At 32.2% G+C, this 23,768-nt stretch overlaps 1 protein-coding gene across 12 annotated transcripts in view; it reads left to right on the forward strand.

Moving 5' to 3' along the window:
• The window catches only part of LOC148234236 (5'-AMP-activated protein kinase subunit gamma-1-like), a 175,614-nt gene that overhangs the window by 126,876 nt on the left and 24,970 nt on the right, over positions 1 to 23,768 (forward strand). For 9 of the 12 annotated variants that reach the window (XM_088188128.1, XM_088188129.1, XM_088188127.1 and 6 more), the window contains one exon: positions 23,270 to 23,409. In XM_088188128.1, coding sequence (XP_088044254.1) covers positions 23,270 to 23,409 — 140 coding nt within the window. Of the gene's footprint in view, positions 1 to 17,971; positions 18,683 to 23,269; positions 23,410 to 23,768 lie in introns of all 12 variants that reach the window. The other 3 variants (XM_088188130.1, XM_088188131.1, XM_088188132.1) reach the window with 1 other exon arrangement.

A 23,768-nucleotide genomic window follows, 5' to 3' on the forward strand; every position in this document is an offset into this window, starting at 1 on the left:
TAGAATGGGTTAATTATACATGTTTTTCATTTAAATTTTACAAAAATTATCATACTGATGCTAGTTTTAATTACTTTTTCATGTGAATCAAATTGAGAGTATAGTCGTACATATCATTAATAAATTGCTATAAATTCAATTAAAATAACACTTTCAATGAAGACATCAATACATTGTAGGTACATGTAGGCGAATGAACTTAGATTGTGTCATACAAAAATTGATTCAAGACATAGCAATAAGAGCTTCGAATGTCATACAAAGCAATGCAATACTGGTAATGTTTATAAACAACATTTAAAATATAAATAAATTATGCGTAAACACGCTATATAGGGTATATGTAACCTTGAAATGTTAATTTTATTATCCATAACAGTAATGCGCGTTACACTATTATAACTGTTTAGTTGCTTTTCTGTCAACACATTATTTATTTTTATAACACTCGCCAATTTGCACACGTACCTATTGACTAGTTGATTTAGTGTTGATTGTTATTCAATAATATTTACCTATTGATTAATGATATATTGATGCACAGTGGTATTATAGTTTCGTAAACACTGATATTATACTAATTATATGTAATATAATAGTGTTGATTATAAAAACATGAACACGATTATGTTCAAACAGGCCAAGGATCACTTTATAATTAAACGTCTAGTAGTTAGTTGTATTTTCTAAACGGTATATGTATGTTTTTAATAAAAATGTTTAATAAATTGATAGTTAAAATCATTACATTTATATACGGCGGTTAGAGATCACAGCGTCCCTTAAATATAATATAATAATTTATATTTTCGGTTTACTAGCTGATGAGTAACGAGAGCGTTTAATAAACATTGCTCTTCCAAAGCGAGAATCGCTGCCTCTTTAGTAACTGGGTTACTATAGAATCGGCCCAATGTTGGAAGTAATATTCCGAGATAATCCCACGAAGTATTACGATTATATAGTATGTATAATTCAACCAAATTATTTTAACGTACGGTAACTAAGGATAAATTTGCTCTTTTCAATATTATAGCTCAAAACAATCGGATTAGATATTTATTGTATGCTCATAAAATACATATATGTTTTTCTATTTTGCCTAATACGTTTTCTATTTTCTGAAGCCATTTTAAATGATTTGATGATAAAATTTCCAGTATTTTATTTCATTAATTACTCAAAAATACTTCTTCTATAAAAACATATAATACGGCAGACACAATTTGTGAGATACGTCATGGCTGAAACCACCAAGGTCTGATCAAGTTTGACTGTACAAATAAATACATTTGAAATCAGATTGGCGAATGTAATGAAAATTTCCATTAAAATTCGATACCTGTAAATATTTAAATTATTGAATGAGATAATATATTTATCGAATAAAAAACGATATCATCGCATCTGATCTAATTTTCACTTCGAATTCGGTATAGCGAGTATATTTTCGATAAATTAGATTTTGCCACTTCGAATTCTGCGAAATATATCTAACAGCTCTCCCTTTTTATGTTCGCTGTCATACGCATGGCCCCCTACTTTTTGCGACTTACCTCACGCGCGAATCCCTTATGTACTTGCTGAACCTTGAGCGAATTTTGGCGGAAAATCGATAACCACATGCAGGGTAACCCCCTTTGAATCACGTGCTTGTGTTTACATCGGCGCTGCCCGTGTTGCGCGTGCGTGCATATTCGTAGTAGTCGTTCAGCTTCAAAACTACCTTTCGAATAATACAGTTTTTTGAGACAGAGTCTAGATCCATCTCTGCGTCACTATTTTCATCAAATACTAAACATAATTAATTCAACTTTTTATTATTATTATTATTTCAATATTAATAACACTTAACTGACGGGTCGGATAGTACCCATCCGTCGTGTTTGCTGATGGTAATCCATGAAACGGATAGAATAAACATTTTTTCTCTCTGATGCATAACCCAGAAAAAATAATAAGACTATTTTTCCCTTGAATAGAGATCAAAGCGAGATCGTAAAATAACACCGTAATTGTTCAGGGGGAACAAAGCCATACACTACATAATAAATTTAATTTTACTTAAAACAACTGTTATAATTCGCTAACTACAATTTTTGTTTTTTAACATTTTTGCTGTAAATTAATTATGACAACATGCTGATTTTACTTGACTAACAGATTTAAAATTATTGATAGAAGTATCAAGTAATTTTTCAAATACAATTCGTGGGCCGAATTCCCGTTGCCTTATTCGTGAATTATCTGCAGAATACAGGCGCTCCGGTGGTAGTGGTTTTTGGCACTAAGCCATGTGTCATTTTTGACAATTGCGAAACGTCACATTTATTGAAGGGCTCAATTTTTTTGCTCCTGTAAAGTATATGCATTGTATTTGCTGTTAAAAATAGTATTTATAATACTATACCTAGTCGTGTAACTTATGGAATAAAATAATTATTAAATAATTATTTAATAGATTAAAATAATTATTAAATAAAACAATTTTTTATGCTGCTGTAGGACAGTTTAGGTGCAAACGAGCGATAGCGAGCGAGCGCTGGTCAAAACAGTGAACATCCACAAATAACTCATAGGGCGTTCATTGTTAATGACCAACGCTCGCTCGAACCTAACCTGTTCAAAATACCTAGTAATAAAATTTATAGTTCTAAACTTTTTTGGTATTTTAAATGAAGATGAACATCACTATAGTTCATTTTTGATTTATTTTTATATAATTAAATGACATTTGGTCTAGTTCCAAAAAACACTACCGGGTCGCTACTATCGACTTTGCTCAATGCACGAAATAAGCAAAACAATTCACGCATTAGGCAGATAACTGTCTAATTCGTGAATGAAGCAACGGGATTGAAATTTTCACGAATTAGGCAATTTTTGCCTATTTCACGTAATGTAATTATGTATCAATAAGTTATTACACTTACATGCTACATCGAACGTTTTGAGACCATTCATCATTTTTTGTCGATAGAGAAGGAGAGAAAGAAAAGAGTCGTTCTGTTGGCGGAAGTGTTTGCGTGTTGCGAAATATTTTGGGAAGCGCTGAAAGGCGACGCAGGCGCCTTGGCCAGGACGGCGACCTGGTTACTTGACGGCCTACGTGACCGATCGCACCCAGCTCTCCTCTGGCAGCTTTGCCTGCAGGATGGTGGCCCCCACAGAAAATCGATAGGGACGGGGCGAAAACCCCAGAATTTCCCTGGCCTACCTTCATCGATCGATGTTACCCTAGGACCCCTTTCGTGGCCCTACCCTTTTTGGGCCACGTGCTAATGTTTACATCGTAATACAATTTGTAAAGGAAACGAAACACGTTCCAAAGATATTGATGTTTTTAATATATTTTCTATACACATAAATGGACCAATAAATAGGCTTACCATATTTCTTTCCAAATATTTTCATTTGATTTTGACCGTTCAGATTTGTTGTCATTTTGAATATTATGTCTTAAGACTATAAGCGTTGTTGACGTCTGAGCTCAAGCTATCGACGTTGCGCACCAAAGTTGTTTCTGCTGAGGAGTTTAGTATTAAGTATGACCCGAATGAGCCTTCATCATCGGGCACAGTAATTGGAGCTGTTTCCATCCACTTTGTGGAAGATTTTGCGGAAAGAGCTTGGTTTACGAGCTTACAAGTTCCAGCTCGTGCAAGAATTGAAGCCGCTTGACTATCGCGTGCGTCGTACGTTCAGTAAACAGCCCGAAAACGAGCTATTGCTTTTAATCCTCATTTTCACCACAACATTGCTCATTTTTGATTGAATGGCTACATCAACAAGCAAAATTGCCGCATTTGGAATGAATAAAATCTACAAGCCATTATTGAGACGCCGTTACATCCACAAAATGTCACTGTTTGGTGTGCTTTGTCTACGCCGATAAATCAGAGACGATGGACAACATTCGCCGCGTTATTGCCAATGTACAGCCACAGCTGCTCGAAAAAGTGGTCGAAAATTCACCCATATGGCCGAAATCATAATTAAACACTAATGGTATAAAAGTATCTTTTCAATAAAGCCAATACTATGGCCATTGCCATGATTTTTATTTCATTTTAAAGTTCTATGGCTCTAAAAAACATCCTTTACATCGAACAATTTTTAACCGCATTTCGAAACGATTCAACAATTGTATCTGTATATATTTCTGTGTTAGAATTTAATTATTTAAAATTAGATATCGCAAAATAAAGAATATGTCACAAACAGAAATTTTTGACAACTTCGTTTACGCATTGTTTGACAATGACTGATATAACAATAACAAAAATGCAGGACATGCCACTTGTGTCAAATTTCCCCCATCGGCCGTCCTTACCAGATGCCGCCATTTTATTAAAAAAATACGATATACATATACATACAACATACGTAATACATACTGTAACACTAAACCGGGATAAAATCACAACCGGCCGGAACATCGGGACCCAAACGGGATATATTTAAACGGAATTAGGTCATTGAACATTTCAGTTATTTATATTTATTTATTATGTAATTATTAATTAATTTTATATAGTGCGTACAATTACTTTAAGTAATCCCTATTTAACATTTCCAGTGTTTTCTACCCAAGTGTAGTTGTATCTGGTTGTACATTATGTTTATTGCGGAAGTTTTACATAATTTTGGTTATACATATTTGTGGATTCGTGTATTTATCGCGGCACGGAGTAGGCGATAGCTGGGTGTGATTTACCTCGTCTGTACATGTTATTGTTTTGTGTTCTTTGATAGGGCAGGTCAAAGAAAGCCGGATCTCTCAGTGGAGAGAGTGGAGGAGTAAGATGAGAACAATGAGGACGCGTCTCTTGCCAGAACGACCACATTGTAGAAATCGGAATGAATATCCTGAAATTAATGCAGAGATTTTAATCTAAAAATGTTAAGACTGTTGCTGAGTCCCCTGATCAATCACGTAATTGCCAGCAGTTATCTGCTATGTTGAAGCGTTATTTTCTATGCCATTCCTTTTGAAATGGTTCTTTCATGAATGCGTATTTAACGATTGTTTGACCATGTGCTATATATTTTTTTTACCATATTTCTTGGAACTTTTAAGGATCGTTATTTCGATTAACTATTCTCACACAAGTTTAAAAATCAACGCATTATATTTTTAAAACAAAAGGGTGGGACTAATGCTTCTTTCTCTCAAAAAGCACTAGAACCTTCTTTTGTTAAAAAATAAATTTTACGAATGTTTTACAACCAATGCACTTTTTATACTAATGCACAAAAAAGGTCCGTGCCAGATTACTACAATTATAATTAGATAAGAAGAAACGGCATTTTAAAAATGTATGGGGGCTTTTCTAAATATGGAAAATGTAGCAACCGCTGTTATTGGCATAATTTGGGTATAATATAGGAACCCGAAATTCCTTCGTAGCTTGACGCTCTGTAATCAATCGAAGTATTCAATTATTCGCGTCCATTATAACAAGTCATCATCCTATTGAAGTTTGCTATTTTCAACTAACAATAAGGGGTAGTTTTAGAGGTATAGAACTTTAAAATTGAATTAAATAGATAAAAATCTGGAAATAAATTTGTACAATTTGCAAGCGTTGTTCTAGCGTAAATTAATTCATGGTAAAATCGCAAACCAAACTGAGCACAAATCAACTGTCAGCTAACAAATTGGCAGTCGCTGTTGCCAATTCGAAAAACAAACCCCTAAAAAACACTCTTATCTACAATGATATACTGTATTATTATAATCACATACTATATGTTACATATTTTTTATAAATGTCTAATTTCTCGACAAAATCAATAAGTGAAAATGAGAATTCTTATTATATTTGCTGATGTCTCTTGCATCGATCTGCCTCCGCCGCTTTGTGGTACCGAGATCTATCTTCCATTGTGTGATGTTAGCTCGTTGTTCAATTAGTCGTTACGGTGACCTCTCAATTTGTGACTAATAGCGTAAAAGTTTTAAATACTGATATTTAATTCAAAATAATACTTTTATTGTAAGCGGTCTTTATTAGTATAGTGATGGAGATTTATATTTCTTTTAAAGGTTTCTCACAGCTGATTTACATTAGTTTATATAATATCTTATGCGATTATCAAATCTTCTTATTTAAATCGAATCTGCAGTTATTTTTTGCTATCATCCCTTAAGTAAACACAGTCTTGATATTAACATAATAATGTCCATAATATTTATGCACTAATTAGAAAATATGTTGAATTTTTATTATTAAAGTTCCGGAATTATTATTAAATCAATACCAGTATTTAACTATTAAAAGCCAATTTAACCAATTTTTTCGGTTGCTGTAAATTCGCCGTGGAAGCTCTGGAAATGCTCCAAGTAGCTCACATCCTGTAAAATCATATCAAGGTTATATTCCGTTAAATTCAAAACAGCCGTGTGAGTATTATGTTACTTAAAAAACTCTCTTGTATCTTGTTTCGAGTACTCCAGCATGAATTTTTGTTCCACAAATTCCACGTTGGGTTATTTAATATTTAACAACAACAGTCTACGTCTCTCAAGTAAAATTATTTCACACTGATTAATTGATTGATTAAATATTTTAATTATTATCTTCATAGGTGGGTGGGTGAAAAGAGAAGCCCTTAAAATTGTAACTTTTTAGGAAACGTATGATTAATTGCTTAACGTCTTTTGCTCTAAATCCGCCCTTAATTAATATTTAAATTACATTCAAAGTGCTTTTATATATTAAGTGGCAATAGGTCATGACGAAACATAATTATTTTGATTTAAATGTTAATTATGTAAATTAAATGATACGCAGTACTTTATATATTATAGCGTGGGTAGTTATGAAACGTAAGCAGAGTTGCTTTAAGTATTATTGAGAATTAATGAAATTAACGGTTCGCACGTCCATACTTACGTTTAATGATTAACCGTGTAATTGCCATGCTTTGCTTCATACGCGTATAATAGCATATACATACATATGTATATGATACTATCTTTTGCGACGTTGACCCATTTTCAAAATCGGAGGGATTCTAAAACGTTTGGGGTACAAAATCAAGTGTTTCATTTGCTCTTGGAATTGTACAGACGAATTAATTTTAGCTCAGTATCGGACATCTACCTCTTAATCTTATTTTTAGAACATTGAACCATGGTAATTTGTCCTTATCATTCGCATTAGCGTAGTACATATACTTTTAATGTTTTTAAAATAAAACGTGCTTTGCAAGCCGCTTTTTAATTTTTTTTTGTAGGATTCTAGATTATGGATTGTTTTTTTTTCAATGTAATGTAAACGATGATAACATTTTTATTGATATCCATAATTAATTGTAACTATGATATGATTTTTCTAGCGAGTTTTTAAATATAATACTCACCATATTTTATCAATATACGAATGACCTCGCGCGATCTTGATCAAAGTGATAGTACAAAATATTTTCATAACATGCATAATGAAATGAATGTGTTTTTTTCTATGTCTACCAGTTTAAAATCTTAATAATTGTAGCCCTCGAATAGAAACAGGTATAAAATTTGGCATATAGGTAAATTAAAGTGGTTTTTATTATGTGTTTCCATGTATTTTTAACAAGTTCTTGTCATATTTTTTTTATGATTTTCTAATGAAAGATTGTTTTCTTAATTTAAGGAATTGTTGAATTACCTTTATCTATAATTGTACATAAGGCTTTGTGATTGTATATAAGACATCAGTGGAATTCATAAATATACTTATTTCTTTCATTGTAAAGTCTAATGCTACAATAGTCACTACTCGGAATATCTCAATCAACCTGTCTGTCGCCCATGGTTTTATAATATACTGTTATTGCTTAGACCATTTATCTGATTACAACATATGTATATGTTATTAAATATATTATCCGTTTATTTTTATATATTAATTTTACTATAACATTCTCATTTTTCACACCCACGCTGGTGTACGGTTAAAATTAAAACCTCCCCGTAATATTTTATTCAAATGTTGTCAGTAAATACTAAATGTATTACAGTGCTGCGTTATTTTTAGGCTTATCTTATTTAAATTTCAGTATCGCACAAAGTTTGCGGAGAATAAATGTATTATTTACATACCTTCGCTAGTAATTAAACCGAGTTTAAAATATTTCAATTAAATTTAACATGTACATCATACACATGCTTATGCTATTAGATTATGTCTTTCAAAAGCGGATTTATCCATTCGTGAAAATAATATTTATAATGCCTAGTACAATACCGTTTCTAATATCTAACGTTGTTTCGTTAAGTTAACACACTTTATTCAATGTAATCTAAGTTGAATGGCGTAACACAATACTAGACAACGACGTTTCTATTAAAAGTAATCTCTCGCGTAGTTTATGTTCAATTTAATACATTTATAGAGGGATGCGTTCAATTATTGCATCCTTGAAATTTAAATGAATACGGCGGAATGTAATAATAATAAAAGTTGAGTCTTCATGTAAAATGGTGCTTTTTGTGCAAAATATTTCGGGAAAGAAACACGAGCTACTTTTTTTAGTATTTAAAAATCGGTTGTTCCTCAGTATAACATATCATTTATAGTTTATTTAATATATACAATTTATCAGAATGAGGCTCTTGGAAGTCAAGAGTGCTGGTGGAGTAGCTGATATTATCGTCCTTTTCTCGTGATTATCTCTGGACGATCTGCCTTTTCTCTTAAGGCGTGAACACCTCCAAAATGTGTTCACGCCTTAAGAGAAAACACTACTTCTGAAATCAGTAACCAAGGAGTTCTAAGAACAACATGTTTTAAATGTTCTCATTTAAAGGATTGAGATATTTGGTGCCCGTGAAATATTGTTAACGCTTGTCTTTTGTGGTTCAGAGATCTTTCTTACGTTGTATGATGTGTGATATGAATTTGCAACTGGTTTGATATTTATCGTGGAATATTTTTATTTTCGTTGTTTAAGTAGTCATTATGGTGACAACGACTGTGAAAAACCCACAGTATACCAATTATTTTTTAAAAAAATATGATCGAATTGGTAAAGAACAGCTACTTATTATTTCTTAGTTAACATTAACTTGCTGTATCCTCTTATTGGTATATGTACATATGTATATATCTATGCTTTGAAATTATTTACTTGCGCAAATTTTTATATTTTTTTGATACAGAGTTTTAATTAAACATTATTTTTTAATCCGCAACTCGTTTGATTTGTGTAATTTGTGCTTATTCTCGTGGTTTTTCGCCATATAGTGTTCAAGTCTGGTTTAGCTCTGATTACGTAACTGACGTGAAATGGAAAGTAGCTGCTTTCTTAGTATTTTAATGTTGAGACTCTATGTTATTTTATGAAGTGCAAATATGGGTCTAGGTATATACATATAACGTATTGGTACCGAATTAATTCGCATTAGCACCGATCATTTGGTTTTGAATTGACACCGAACGTATTCTTTGTTCAGGTCCATTTATAAAGTGCATTTTTGATGCGCTTAAATATGCTATCGGCACACGCCTTTGTATAATATAATACCGGCGAAGAAAAACATATTCTTTGAAATTCACAAATAAATGAGGCAATTAATTATTGGCTCTTAGTCAGCTCTTGTACCTATATCCCTCAAAGAGGATATACTGAATATCCTCCTTGAGGCTAAAGTTTGTTTATCAGTGTTTGGCAATTCCGCGCCAATGTTTGCGTTCTCTAAATCTTAAATAGTAAACGTTCTTGAGGTGCTCGTGTTGATTCGATATATAAAATACATTAATATTAAAATGTAAACATGGCAAACTACGTAAAAATCTAATTAGTACGTATAAATAAATTATCATTTCTCCAGATCGAATTTCTTTAATCTGTTCCACGTGAATAAATCGCAGACTAGTGACCTTCGAAAGTGCCGGCGTTCCGGGCCGTGTTTATATCGCATTTTTTGCTCAGCACTGCACGCGAAAAGAACTGGGAAGTACCTACCAGAAGCAGAACAGTATGGAGTCCTCCAACCGGTCTTGCTGTCCATTCACCTTTTTGCTTATTTACTGCGCAGCAGCCCATAAACAGCTCGGATGTCGCCCGCACACACAAACAATATTTACTTTTTTAGATTATTGCCACTGTCACTTTACTATTGTCCGTCCATATTGTATTTTTGTCTTCATTTAAATTATAAAACGCTATGCACAACGGAGCGGATGATGCGAATTAGAGTGCAAGGTCGCCGGTATACGTAATTCATATGCACTTCGTTACGCAATGAATTTGGGTTGTAAAATCGCGGTAGATTTTTGCTAGTTTGAATATAAGCCGTGTAACATCAGGTTTTTGAACCATGCGGTTCAAGTGCGACAAGGTTTTAGGTTATATCATAATAATTTCACTATTCGTCCGTGGAAATAATCGAATTTTTATGCAACGTAAAAATTGGATTTTGCTATTCAGTGGTATATTCAATATTTTCTATTTAGTATTAATATCGCTCTTCTGTCGTGTGAGGTTTTTAATTTTCGTAAATTAGTTGATAATTATATAGAATGGGAGATTTCTCTTTTCGTTGTTCAAGTAATCGATGTGGTGACTAAATTGTGACTAATGGGACAGTTGGGTTAAAAAACACATTGTTTGTTTTTTGATAATTTAAATGTGTGTATGGAAATATTAAATTTTTGCCGTCACATGTTGTATTGTGTGTGCATTACACCTATATAAATACAGACGTAAATTTGCCGAGTATACCCACTATTGGATATTGCATGTAATATTTTTTATTATTTCTTCTGAATGTATTTAAAGCGGTTTACGATGGGCTTTAGAGAGAAAGAAACAATACTGCATAATTTTACATACACGTACTTTAAATTAATTTTCAACGGTTTATTTGATATAGCGTTTCAAAAGAAGTATTAAAAGTAAATACTATAAACATACTATAACATATTTTTTTTTAAATAAATAGGAAATTTATTTTAAAATTTAAAATAGGAAATTTTAATTAAAATGTCAAACTGCAGTTAGCAATACAATAACGGTGACACAGGATATTAGTTTGCTTATAAAATAACACAATTGCCATAATTGAATCGCCGGTAAATTGGACTTGACAAGGAGCACTTTTATTAATGGTGCAATGCAAATTGAATGACCTTATGATTGAATTTATCGTCTTGTAGTATCTACTGTAGTATTAGTTGAATATGTGCTCTAAATATTTATTATTTTAAATTGGCAATAATTCTAATTATTTTCGTAAGCCACGTCCGTTTTGCGGCTTTTTTATGTTAGACCTCCTGTTCTTTTACTGTCGTAGACTTATCTATTGTGGATGGGTTATATATAGACGTTCCCTTTTCGACGACCCTGCACCCGATTCATATTCAAATCTATAATGAGTGCTCGACGTTTTCGCCGATAGATTTGCATGCGAATCGATCGTGACGATGATGGTGATGCGGACCGAATGGACAGAGAGTGTATGTCGGATCAGTTTCTCGGATCTCAATTGAAAACACTCGAGTGCTTTGAAATTGGTCACGTAATGGGATTTGCCTATTGTTGGTTTATACACTACTTGTTAAGTATAGTTTCGCCGCTTCAATCAGTCAATTAACCGATACACACCATGCTACCATTTATCTATTTGTTATTTTCTTATCACATTCCCTTTTTCAACTTCTTTATATGTCAATCTTCCAAGTGACTGAATGAAATATCTGCCACATTGTGTGTTATGAGCAAAATAAATTTGGCGTAACCGGATCAGATGTTTTTTGATAGAATTGTATTATTGTATAAATGCCAAGGGTAAATTATAGATCGCCCTCTATTCAGGCGAAAGTATTTTTTATTTATTTTTGTATGAAATAATATAATACCTAATAAAATGTATTGATCATCCAGTCTAGTCAAAATAAACCACATACAAAAAGGTATGTAGTTATAATATGTTTTAATACGACGCACGTTGAATTAGGAATATGATGAATCAGCGTAGTGCAGAGATCGTCAAACATTTTTATGAAGGGCTGGATCGTAAATATTTTAGACTCGACGTGAAGGAATGATACGTTTTAATTTATGATATTTATTTATATTTAATGATACATTTTAGTTATTATTTTATTTTATAAACATTAAAATGTACATTTTAACGTTTTCTCATTTTCGTTTGTATTTGTTCCATCTAGACTATTCATGGAAGTAATTTCCAACATAGCACTAACTCCTCGAATAAACAATGTGGTGCAAACCACTTAGTAATTAACTGTTTTCAGATGTAGAAAATGGGTATTTACTGTTACTATTTTTACTTAACCCTTTAATTATTCAAAATATTCGCTATTTCGCAAAGTGCACTTGTTATAATTTGAAATAAGAGCGTCTTGGAATAATCTGGATTTTAGCATAGGTAAAGGGAAAAGAAAATAAATACTTATTTTGCTATTTAATTAGCTATTGATGTTACTGAGAATGTGCTCAGCCTATAATTCATTCTCCAACGGTTAATACTTTTTTTTAATAATTAATAAATGAGCTGCACGGAAACTGATTTTGCAAAAAATATCTGTTGTGATGAAAAATTACGTTTCAAACTTATTTTGTGCTACTTTCCTGCGAGTTGTGAATATTGTGTTGAGTGTTAGGTATGTTTATGACAACGTATATTGTAATATTTTAGTACAGACACAATATAGTCTAATTCGATAACCAAGTAATTCATACTGAATAACAAAAAAAATTTTTTTACATGGGGCACTGAAGACGCTGTCAAATTAAACTGCGTGCCGTCACAGCGGGATGCGTAGCAATATGATCACCACATACGTATGCTCATATCTAGCAACTCCTCAACTTGATACATCACATACATGCAAAATCTATCACAGATTTTGAAGGTTGGCGTAGTCTGCTGAGCTCATTTTTTAGCGACATCGCTCGATCGCTGCTCTCACCAGCTGCACATTTTCTGGTGTTCTGATGAATCTCTTCTTAGTATGTTACTAGTTTCCTCAAACTGTCTAACCCAAGACCGAATTGTGTTAGCATTAGGATTGGAAAATGTTTCTTCTCGATAATTTCTCGGGAAATTTTATAAAGCATTTTTATTAATATAAAATTAAATTTGTACGAATATTTTTAAAAGGTTTAAAACCACTGCCTTTTTTATAACGCTGCATTAGTAAATACGGGTTCATGCATAATATACATACTAATAGGGGTATGGGAATGACAAAAATTTCTTTAAGTAATAAAAATTACAGTGTGATAAGAAACCTTTCCGAAGGTGTTCGAACCAGATATTTTTGCGTTTTTCTATTACTCAAACCGGCCGGCGGATTTATCTTTCCATTGATGATCTAAGAACCCGCTCCAATTAGAATAAATTGCGCATGGGAATCGGCAGAATGCAAAATGATATTTCAAAAAGGATTTTTTTAATATTGTTTTTGTAAAGTAGCAACAGCTGTTATTGACAATTGTCTCGCGATTATTATTGACAGCCGAAGGGGCCTTAAAATTTTTGTTAAAACAATTGAAAAATATCAATTCTGAGCTAAGCTCGAAATTTCAACGGGCTGTTAAAGATAAATTGTATAATCGATGAAACCATACATTGATGAAATATTTGCAAAATCCGGAATCTTTTGCTCTATTTTGAGCTCGTCCTTAGTTTTGAAAAGCGATCGAGCTACTTTACAATTTAAAAACTGCAGTACAGAACTATTTAAAAATCACTGGGAACTTATACCATTATTTTATGGAGTTGATATTTGAACAATGGGTTGCGTAGTCTAATAATGTTAAAACCAATCTCGAATATAATATTCTGTGGCTTCAAGCTCTCCAATGTCATAATAAACTTGATTCCTAAAATTTAAATTTAATTTTGATCCGTATTATTAAATATGAAGATTATCTTTCAAGACAATAGTTAGAAACCAACTCGATCGTAAACGTTCTAAATCGTTGATTTTCATGATGCTATTTACAAACGTTTCATTCTCTTTATGTGCGGGATCAGAATAAACAAACCCATTAAAGTTTTCCACGTGTCAATAATTATAAATGCTCCTAAACAGCATGCACATAATGTACATGCTACATGTACAAGTGAACCAGTTTGCGACGTTCAGTGCTTGCGTAACAACTGAATATTTTCTACTCTCGTACCGGTCGATTCGTCGTTTCTCAATGGAGTTGTACTACGGCCGCGCGCTGACGCGTCGGAACCTCCACAACAAATTTAAACGAGTCGCATGCGTCGTATGACCCCGAGCAGGGGTATTCAACCGTCGATTTCGGTATAATGTTTATTTTATCTTTTATGAACGCATCGCGTGCTAAGTGGCACGTAGGGCGATTATTTTCAATAGTAGTTCTACTTAGATAAAAATATAACTGTCTGATCTTGTAACTTAAAGATAAAATCCATATTTTATTTTTTGATGGAATTAGTATTACGAAAAATATTTTTAAATTCTGCATAACATTAGAAATAAATATTTGTTAAACGTCTTGAAGTTGAATGTAACTCGAGGGTAGTGTTTTTTTGTCTCAAAAGTTGCTCGGAAGGTCAGGTCAGAGGAGGGCCGGATATAGTCCAACTATCAGGGTCGATCGATCTCTAGCGGCTTGTTGTATCTCAGCGGCCGATCGGCCCCTTAGTAGATTTGTTTGGTAGAATGTATCTGTGTTATTTTTATAATATAGTCAATGAAAAATTATTATGAAGAATTTGCTAGTATTGGCATCAACTCTCCTGAAACCCTTAAAAATGCGATTGAAATCGCAGTGCGAAAAGCACATGTGCGAGCGTTTCACAAATATTATGATTCAATAATAAACCGCCGGTTACAGCGTTAATTTATTAAATAACAAATAAAACATAATGTAGTATTTAATAAGCGTTCGATTAGATTTTTAATAATACGCTATTTTCGACTATTCAAATATCGAATAGTAAATAATAAAATATACGAATATATATTTGTAAAGTTATAAAGAATCAAAAAATACCGTTTTTTAATAATAGATAATGGCTCATACCTGTTTTAAAAAAAATATTTATTTTAATTTAAAAAATAATATGGCATTAAGTGCTTCGAACTTTATATCAGTACGAAGCTTAATTTTATTTATACCATACTACCATAATTAATTACTTTGGACAGACTATTAATTAAACTATATTCGTATTGCTATTTAGAAAGTTCACAGCTGCACAATATTAAGTCGGAATGATGAGTAATTTCTGGAATTTCGGCACTTACAAAGTATTTTTTATTTTACTTTTTGTTTTTCGGTTGTTTTCGCCATGGCTAATTTAAATAACATTAAAATAAGAAAATTAATTTTGTAAAACAAAAAAAGGAACAGGCTGCAAAATTGTAGATAATGCAGACATAACTGTGTTTTGATAATTTATCGATGTTCGGTGACAAATATGAACAAATACTTGTATTTATTAAATTAATATTTGGAGACTCGAATTCTTAATACAAAAAAATTTTTTTTTTTTGTACATTATTATGAATATATCTTTATTTAAACGTAAACAACTATTTCATTTGTTGTGACCTACCTAAATATTTGTTAAACTATTTTTAGGTATTTAAAATTAGCCCTTGAGCTTGTTGTCTTTGCGATAAGATAAGGGATATCGTGGCATATGTTTTTGTTAAAAATGTATCATTTTTTCTTCGTTCGTAAATATTATCTGCTCAGTCCGCTTGAAGAAAAAAATATATTTTATATAAACAATCTGAGAATATTCAAAAGCATATACTTTGATCGTAAAATTAGCTCGCTCGATGCCAGCTGCATTGAGTTTATATTTTTGTATACGTACATATATTCATAAGTAACTATTTTAACGCGTCAAAGTAAACCGTTATCTAAATATTATACATATTTTAATTATAACAAGCGACTGATAATTTAGTATCTAAAAATGATAACGAAAATAGACGCGATTTTTCATGGGTATTGTCATGAATGTACTAAATTTATATTTATTTTCAAAATAATGGATAGATCTCTAAATATTAAACATTATTTATTTGACGCATATTTTGTGTTTAAATCATATCTGCTGATGCACGTGGAATCGGTTTAATTATATGATCTTCCAAAAATACGTGCCAATTTTTCTCGACGGTGATGATGGATTTGGCCGGTTTTGAAAAAAATCGTGCGTGCTTACAGTTTGTATTGCGTCATTGACATTGTTGTAGTCGTGCGGCTGTGCGACAATGGAGAAAGTTGATTGTTGACGCAATTATTGCTGTAGGAGCCAGTGGTTTCAAACTATTCATTTCGTGACCGAATAGATATCATGATAATTGAAGTATTCTTAATCCTTTCCCCGCTGCTGATATTCTAACTTTTCTAATATGCTGGAGAGCACATATTTATGCAATAAGTTATTTTAATATTATTTCAATAAATTAACGTGTTTTTCAACCTTAAATTGTACAAAAAAAACCTAATACATGGCTTGAAGGATCGTGACACTTTTAACACCCAACGCATACTGGCGATTTTCTTGACGATTTCGATAGGTGTCAAAGGGTTAATAAAGATTAAATAAAAAGTATAAATAACACGTATCATTAAGTCTTCGATAAAATTGTGGTAGTATCCATATTTGAATAATCATAATACTGTATCTCGCCAGTCAATTTTAATGCATTATAAACAATATTAAGAATAATTTATTACTATAATATATAGCTTTTTATCATTATCTACCATCTCTCTTGCAGTTATTCGGTTACTTGATCAAGTGATTTGTAACTTCGATTATATTTTGAAAATGCTTTTTTTTTTAAAGTTTGCTCCATAGATTTAAATAGGTAATAATCGGATGAAACTAGGGCTTTTAAATATTGAGGGTTAAACATTGTGTAACCTTAGAACTTTTCACAGATAATCTCCAATTTTTTAATAAAATAGGTATTTGATTCAGATCGACATATTGTCGTTAAGAACCAATTTGACATTAACGAATTGCTAGTCCTAAATATTTCATGCGGCGTCCAAATACCTAGTATTATGAACCATATAGATAATATATAGTTTTTGCCACATTTCCGCAATGTTTAGCTGAAGTTCTGATTTAATTAAGATAGACGAGTGTTATAAGTCACTGACTATGGCTCTGAAAGTCCTGAGTTTGAATCCTATATGGATCTTAGTGTTTTTCAATCATTATAATTATAATTCTGGTCGATCATCACAGATAAGATTTATCTAGCTTTTCCTAATTTCACGGATGAATTCGTTATGATATATTAATATCGAGCTAAATTGTATATTTTAGGTATTTATAATTCTAATAATGAGCTACTGCAATTCATAGAGAATATCTTATTATGTATTAAATAATCTGTTCTTTCAATGCATCTATGTGTGTCAAGTAATGCCTCATTCAATTACTTATATACGGAATGCGAGAAAAGCAGACAAAAATGCATAAGCTATTTTCAAGCATTATACATTTTTTGCATTTATCATGTTTTTTTAACTTTCGCTTTATTTTTTTTATAATTTAATCAAACGTTTTGATATCAGAAAATAGAAATCTTTAAAATAAAAAATAATAATATAACTAACAATACGTTTTTATGTGACGTTCACGTTTTTTAATGTATTTTTTAAGCGATCACGATGAAAGCAAATAAATGTGTTTGACATTAATAAATTCAATTTTTCAATATTATATTTCTTAATAAATATTATACATACATATATTAAATATATTTAAGACTGTCTGTATTTTAATATACATACATAATGTATATGTTGTAATTTATCGACTTATTTGAATTACCGGATCAATTGACGATATATTTATTTATTACTAAATACTGAATCATAATATATCCTTGTAATCTAAGATCTACTTAACTATCAATTATACTCAAACTTACATGGTACAGCGATCGATCTGTTGTTCTACTTTCAAAGTATATATAAGTAATACTGCTTATAGATCTCGCGGCGATCATTGACTACACTGGAAAATGTGATTAGTGCACGCGCGGTGTTGAAAACTCGACTTTTCGTTTATTGGTTTGTGACATGTCATTGCTGAAAGACGCCGCGCAGGGTATGCACCCCATACACAGGGTGAGGCGAAAGCGCGAATCGCTGGAGCACAGCCATAGCGAAGACGCCGAACCATGGCATTTCGAAGCTCAGATTCCGCCCTCATCCATGCCGTGGACTCACGGCATTCTGTCTAAGATATACGGCGACTTCATGGAGGACATACTCGAAAATGACTCGAACTACTCGAAATGTGAGCGCTACGGCGAGATCAGCAATCCGAGGCTGACCGGGGGCGGATACCTTGGCAGCAGCGCCGGGGACAAGTTCGATCGGTTCGACAGATTCGACCGGGAGAACTTTGCCAAGGAGCTGAGACAGAGCAGCGTGGAGAGCACGGACTCTGGAGATACGCGGGAGAAGAAGAATAAGCATCATCACTCGATACAGGAGATGATCAGGCAGTTTGGGCAGAAGGTGCATTCTTGGAGGCGGTCTAGCATCGGAGAATCGAGGAACCGGACCGACCAAGAGGATCCGCCCGCAGATGAAGAGTATAGAAGCAGATCCAGGTCGGTAGGGTCGCATCCCCATCCGGTGAAGATGGACGACTGGGGACGCATTTACAGCATATACGACGGGATCATCAAAAAAGGTTTGTATTGCAACTATTGAAATTTTAGTTGTTTCAGGACAGTGATATGTGCCGGCGATGTTTATAATCGTTACACAAGTCTCGATGATGTTTTGTTTGCAATTGTTTATTCTACCTAAATTTTTTTCAATACATATTCTTAGAAAAATAGTAATTTGTGCTTGGAAATATTATCCATTAGAAAACCCTTAAAGTGGATTCAAACATTGAAATATGTATGTCAATATTCATACTACCCTCGCAAGTATACATATTTCCTACTCCTGCTGCTGCCATGCAACCCCGGACCATAAAGCTTCCGCCACAATATTTGACTTTGGGTACTACGCAATCAGTTAGATATTATTTTCCGACTCTTCAACGCACGTGTACTACACCAAGGGTCCCAAAAACTTAAAAAATGTAACGTAAAAACTATTTAAAAAAATTATTGTTTTAAATTATTTTGAATAAATAAATAAATTTAATTTTTTTTTAAATAAATAAATTTAATTAATTTTTTTTTGAATAAATATTTTTTTTAAATCTACCAATTTTAATTTAAAATTATCTTTAAGTTGGATTCATCGGATCAAATGACTTTCGTCTAATCTTCAGATGTCCAATCTCGGTGTTTTCGGGCCTACTCTAACCTTTGAGTTTTATTTATTTCTGAAAGCCACGGTTTGTGTCGGGCTATACAACCTCTGAGTTCCACATTGTTGAGCTTTCTTCTCACCGCCCGCAAATAAATGGATAGCCCTCCGCTCGCAGCCGGTTTTGAAGATGCTTTTCGACGATTTTGAAGAGACTCGCGAATCAACATTCGATCTTCTTGAGCAGTTATTTTTCGTGTTCTTCCAGTTCTTGGCTTTTATTTGTAAGAATCATATTCGTTGAACCGTTTCAAAGCTTTTTAAACAGCGTGCTGTGAACAATTAATGTGTTTACTAATTTCCTATGTATTCAGTCAATAACATGCAATATATGATTGCAATAAAATTATATTCACTCTTTTAGCTTCAATTAATTCGCGTTTTTTTGGCATTTTTAAATGTTCGTATAATATTGAAAATACATTATTAAATACAAAAAATTATAACGACAAATCACGCAACTGAACATTAACGGTCGCTAAGCAATTTGACCTGCAATATTGTTTTAAAACTCAGTGAGAAATTATAAACGACAAATTCCTTTGTACAGTTCTCAGAATTAAAATTTAAACTACCTGCTAAAATATTTTGGTGAGGCTATGCACTTTTGAAGGGTTTTAAGGGGTGCCCCACTATTATGGTGAAGGCTGTATAGTAAAAATGTATATGGGTAGACTTTTATTGCGTGACACATTTTTTTGACATGATTACATATTTTCATTATAACAATAAAAAAATATATGCACTTAAATTATAATATTTAGCATAGTAGGACATGATCACTTTTGTCAAACAATCTTATCAATTATATAATTAATATATATATAAAATAACAATATAAAATTAATGTTATGCAAAAATAAGTGAGAAAGATATATATTATAATTTCGAATTCGCCCTTTGTGCTCGTAGCCAGAATGCCAAAAATAAATAGATGAATTTATAAATTCGTGAATTTGTTATAAAATAGGGGCAATCTCAGCAAAATAAAAATATGGTAGTGGGGATTAAATTTTGCAAAAAAAAATTTAGTCAGATGTGCTCTGAATACCTTATATTTATATTATAAGAGTAGAACATACGTAACTGATTATGTTATACATCGCTGTGCTTATGTTACAATTATTATTTATTTAATGTCATTCTTTGCGTTTAAAGATGTGAATTAATTGCAACCAGTCCGGAAAAATCCGAATATAAAAAAACATCGCTCTATGAATAATATCAACAAGAATCTTTTGTTTGTTTACGTTGGTTTGCGGTCCACGTGCGGAATTTTACACACGCCGACAACAAAACATTCGAAATAGCCAAACGGCCTTGTTTCGTGTTTCTCAAATGGTTTAAAAAATATGGTTCGTGTGATGGGCCATCCCTCGATCAGGTTTTTCTGATTGTCCCACCCATTCACCGCACCTCTGCCAAAATGCTGTAGAAAATTCAAACAGGTACTCAGTGAGCCTCGTCGCGCATTCGATCGAACGTGTGCTGGCTGCCTAGCGCTTTTATTTACTCGACCATAGCGAGTGAGAGTGCCAAGTTCACATTTTTACGCAATTGTTTGATTGTTTATGCGCGTCGTTCGATATTTACTTATGCAAAACGGGTGTTCAAAAGGATAGTGACGTCACAGTATGTTTTATGAGAGGCTAAGAAAAAAAATCCTGATAAAAAATATCAAGGCTGTGCAGTGAAAATATTCAAAAGGATCATTAATGCATCCGAAGTAGAGTCTCCCATTCGAGTAATCGAGTACTCGATACTCGAGTATTTTTGTCTATTTTTCAAGTACTTGATAATTTTGAAAATTACTCGATTAATACTCGAAATTAAAAAATTTTGAAATATTTCAGAAACAAAAATAACTTTAACTCGGTCCGGTAAAGGTTAACGTCTTGCTTTTATTTGGCGTTTATGCCCGAAGTCCCGAGTTAGAGCGGTTACTATCAGGTATAATTTTTTCATAGTTCCATAGTTGCATAGTTCCGGTCGTCGGCTATGTTAGTGGGTACGACGGAGAAATTTCTTTTGTGTTTTCTGTTCGACAGTCCCGACTTATCTAATTTATGGCAATGAACAATATGAAATATCAACAAAAATTTTTTTAGGTTTTATGACTATGCAGTTGTAGCGTAAAGTGTTGTAAATTGTTTATACTGATCCCTCAGCTTAAAATATAAATCAAAACAATTGTGTGTTTTAAAGGCATTTAAAGTATAGTCAGTTCTTTGCGAACCGTTTAGCTCTAGAGTGAAAGGGATTCACCCAAATACATCTTCGAAGGATATAGATTTAAATTCTTCGCATTAATCAGAAGGAGTAGAATATTGTATATTGTTAAGAAAAAAAATCTATTCAAGAAGAATTACAAAATGCTATTTTGTCAATAGTCGAAGGAAATAAGAGAAAAGCAGAGAAGGGAATGAAAGAAGAGAACATAAAAAGAGAGTTCAAAAAATTTTATATCTATAAAAAGCGAACAGATATAAATTAGAAGCCTTATCCAACGCGTTAATGACAATAAGACCAACATCAACAGCAATGGAAAGGTCCCATAACGGGAATAATAAAACCAAAGGTTAGCAGTAATATTAAATTCGAGACACTTTTAGCATTATTGTTTTTAAAAAGTATGTTCGTGAAGTTAAAATAATTGTAAAAATTAACACACTTAGTATTTTATTTATTTATTTATATGTGCACGAATTTGAATAATAGCTATTTTGGTACAATATGAATATGAATTTTAAATTGTCTTTAAAATCTGCCATATTATTTTAAATGCGTACTTTCAGTAAAATACTGTAAGAAAAACCTATAATTTTGTTTATCACATAAACTTATTTTTAAAACAATGTTGAAAAGAGAAAGGTATATTTTGTTTTGTTCTATAGTTCCTTTATATGGTGTTTCTAAACTGATTACAAATTTATTATTGTTTTATTATATAAATTCATATCAAGTATACTTACTTATAATATAGATGTTCATATTTTATTTAGTAGAAAATCTGTGATTCTCGATTGCTTTTCAGAATCTCTCAATAGTTTTCATATAGTCCATTAATGTTCCAACAAAAGTCAGTTCCGTCTTGTGACTAATGTAATTGTTAGTATCTTCTCACTATCACTATCTTGAGTGACAATAGAAACGATATCTGCATTATTAAAACTTTGAAAATCAGGAACATTTAAAATTACGATCAAACCATTCTTCGATATTTTCCCCATCGACATTTTTAAAGCATTTTTTATTAATCTGCAATTTCGGATACTTGCCTCAGTCTATATATGTATATATACATATATATTTCCACTAAAGGATTCGGATACTTGCCTCAGTCTATATATGTATATATACATATATATTTCCACTATAGAAAGAATCATTCTTTACGATCGAACAAGTGTTATAGGCTCAAGAATGTTTAACGCTCTGGGCTTAAAAAAGAAATTTGGGAATTTTTTCTTGAGAAAGCTAAAAAATCATCACGAATTTTTTTGTTTAAAATCAATCTCGTACCTTTTTCTCCAAAAAGGTTAACAGGATGGATTGCCGCAAAAGCTAAAAAAAGGTCGTCATGTAAATATTTGTTCAAGGACTCTCAGGGTTTTTATGTAAGGGAAATTAATTGCTCCGAAAATGTTTTCAAGGAATCAGGAGATATCGATACTATGTTAAATTAAACAGAAACTAATGACAAAAATAAAACCAAGATAATATAAAACACGTAAAACAATCAATATAAAATATCTTCATTATTTTGAATACATTTATTTATTATTTAATATGATGATCACACATGCGCTGACGTTTTGCATATATGCATTTTTCTATGGTTATCTTTATCGATTCGTTTTAAAGGGATTACAAAATAATTTATTTTATATTTTATAAGCTGATATATAATTTGCACATAATTTGTTTTGCTTAACGAATTGATTTATTTCAGGCGCACGCCTTCGGCGGATGGCAGAGGTGGAAAAGGCGGATGCTACGAAATACCGAAGGGGCACATGGATGCCCAAACGACATCACGAACACCACATCGACCCCAGACACGCTGCCATTTTGTTCAGAGATTCGCGTGGGGTAAGTAAAATTACACAAAAACTTGTTGCCTTCAAACCTAGTCCACTATTTAATTTTAGATTGATATATTAATTGAATTTTTAATAAACTTCAATATATAATGCTCACTCTTTATTTGTCGTGATAGCGCGAGTCTATGTATTTATAATACAACTTTGCTTCAAAGCAAACGAGCTCGTATTTAATTAAAACAAAGTCAAGCGTTCAGATGCACAAATATTAAAACTCGTTTAAAATAATACAACAGAGGTAGATAAGTATTTTTATTATTATTATAACATAATAATTTAAAAAAGCCTGGGAACGAGATTCTCAATTCCATAATGAACAACTCTGGACGTTGTAAGAAATTCTATCAA

Source organism: Plectrocnemia conspersa, unplaced genomic scaffold (assembly GCF_051122295.1).
Source record: "Plectrocnemia conspersa isolate PC_06_02 unplaced genomic scaffold, ASM5112229v1 ptg000006l, whole genome shotgun sequence".
Lineage (NCBI taxonomy): Eukaryota > Metazoa > Arthropoda > Insecta > Trichoptera > Polycentropodidae > Plectrocnemia > Plectrocnemia conspersa.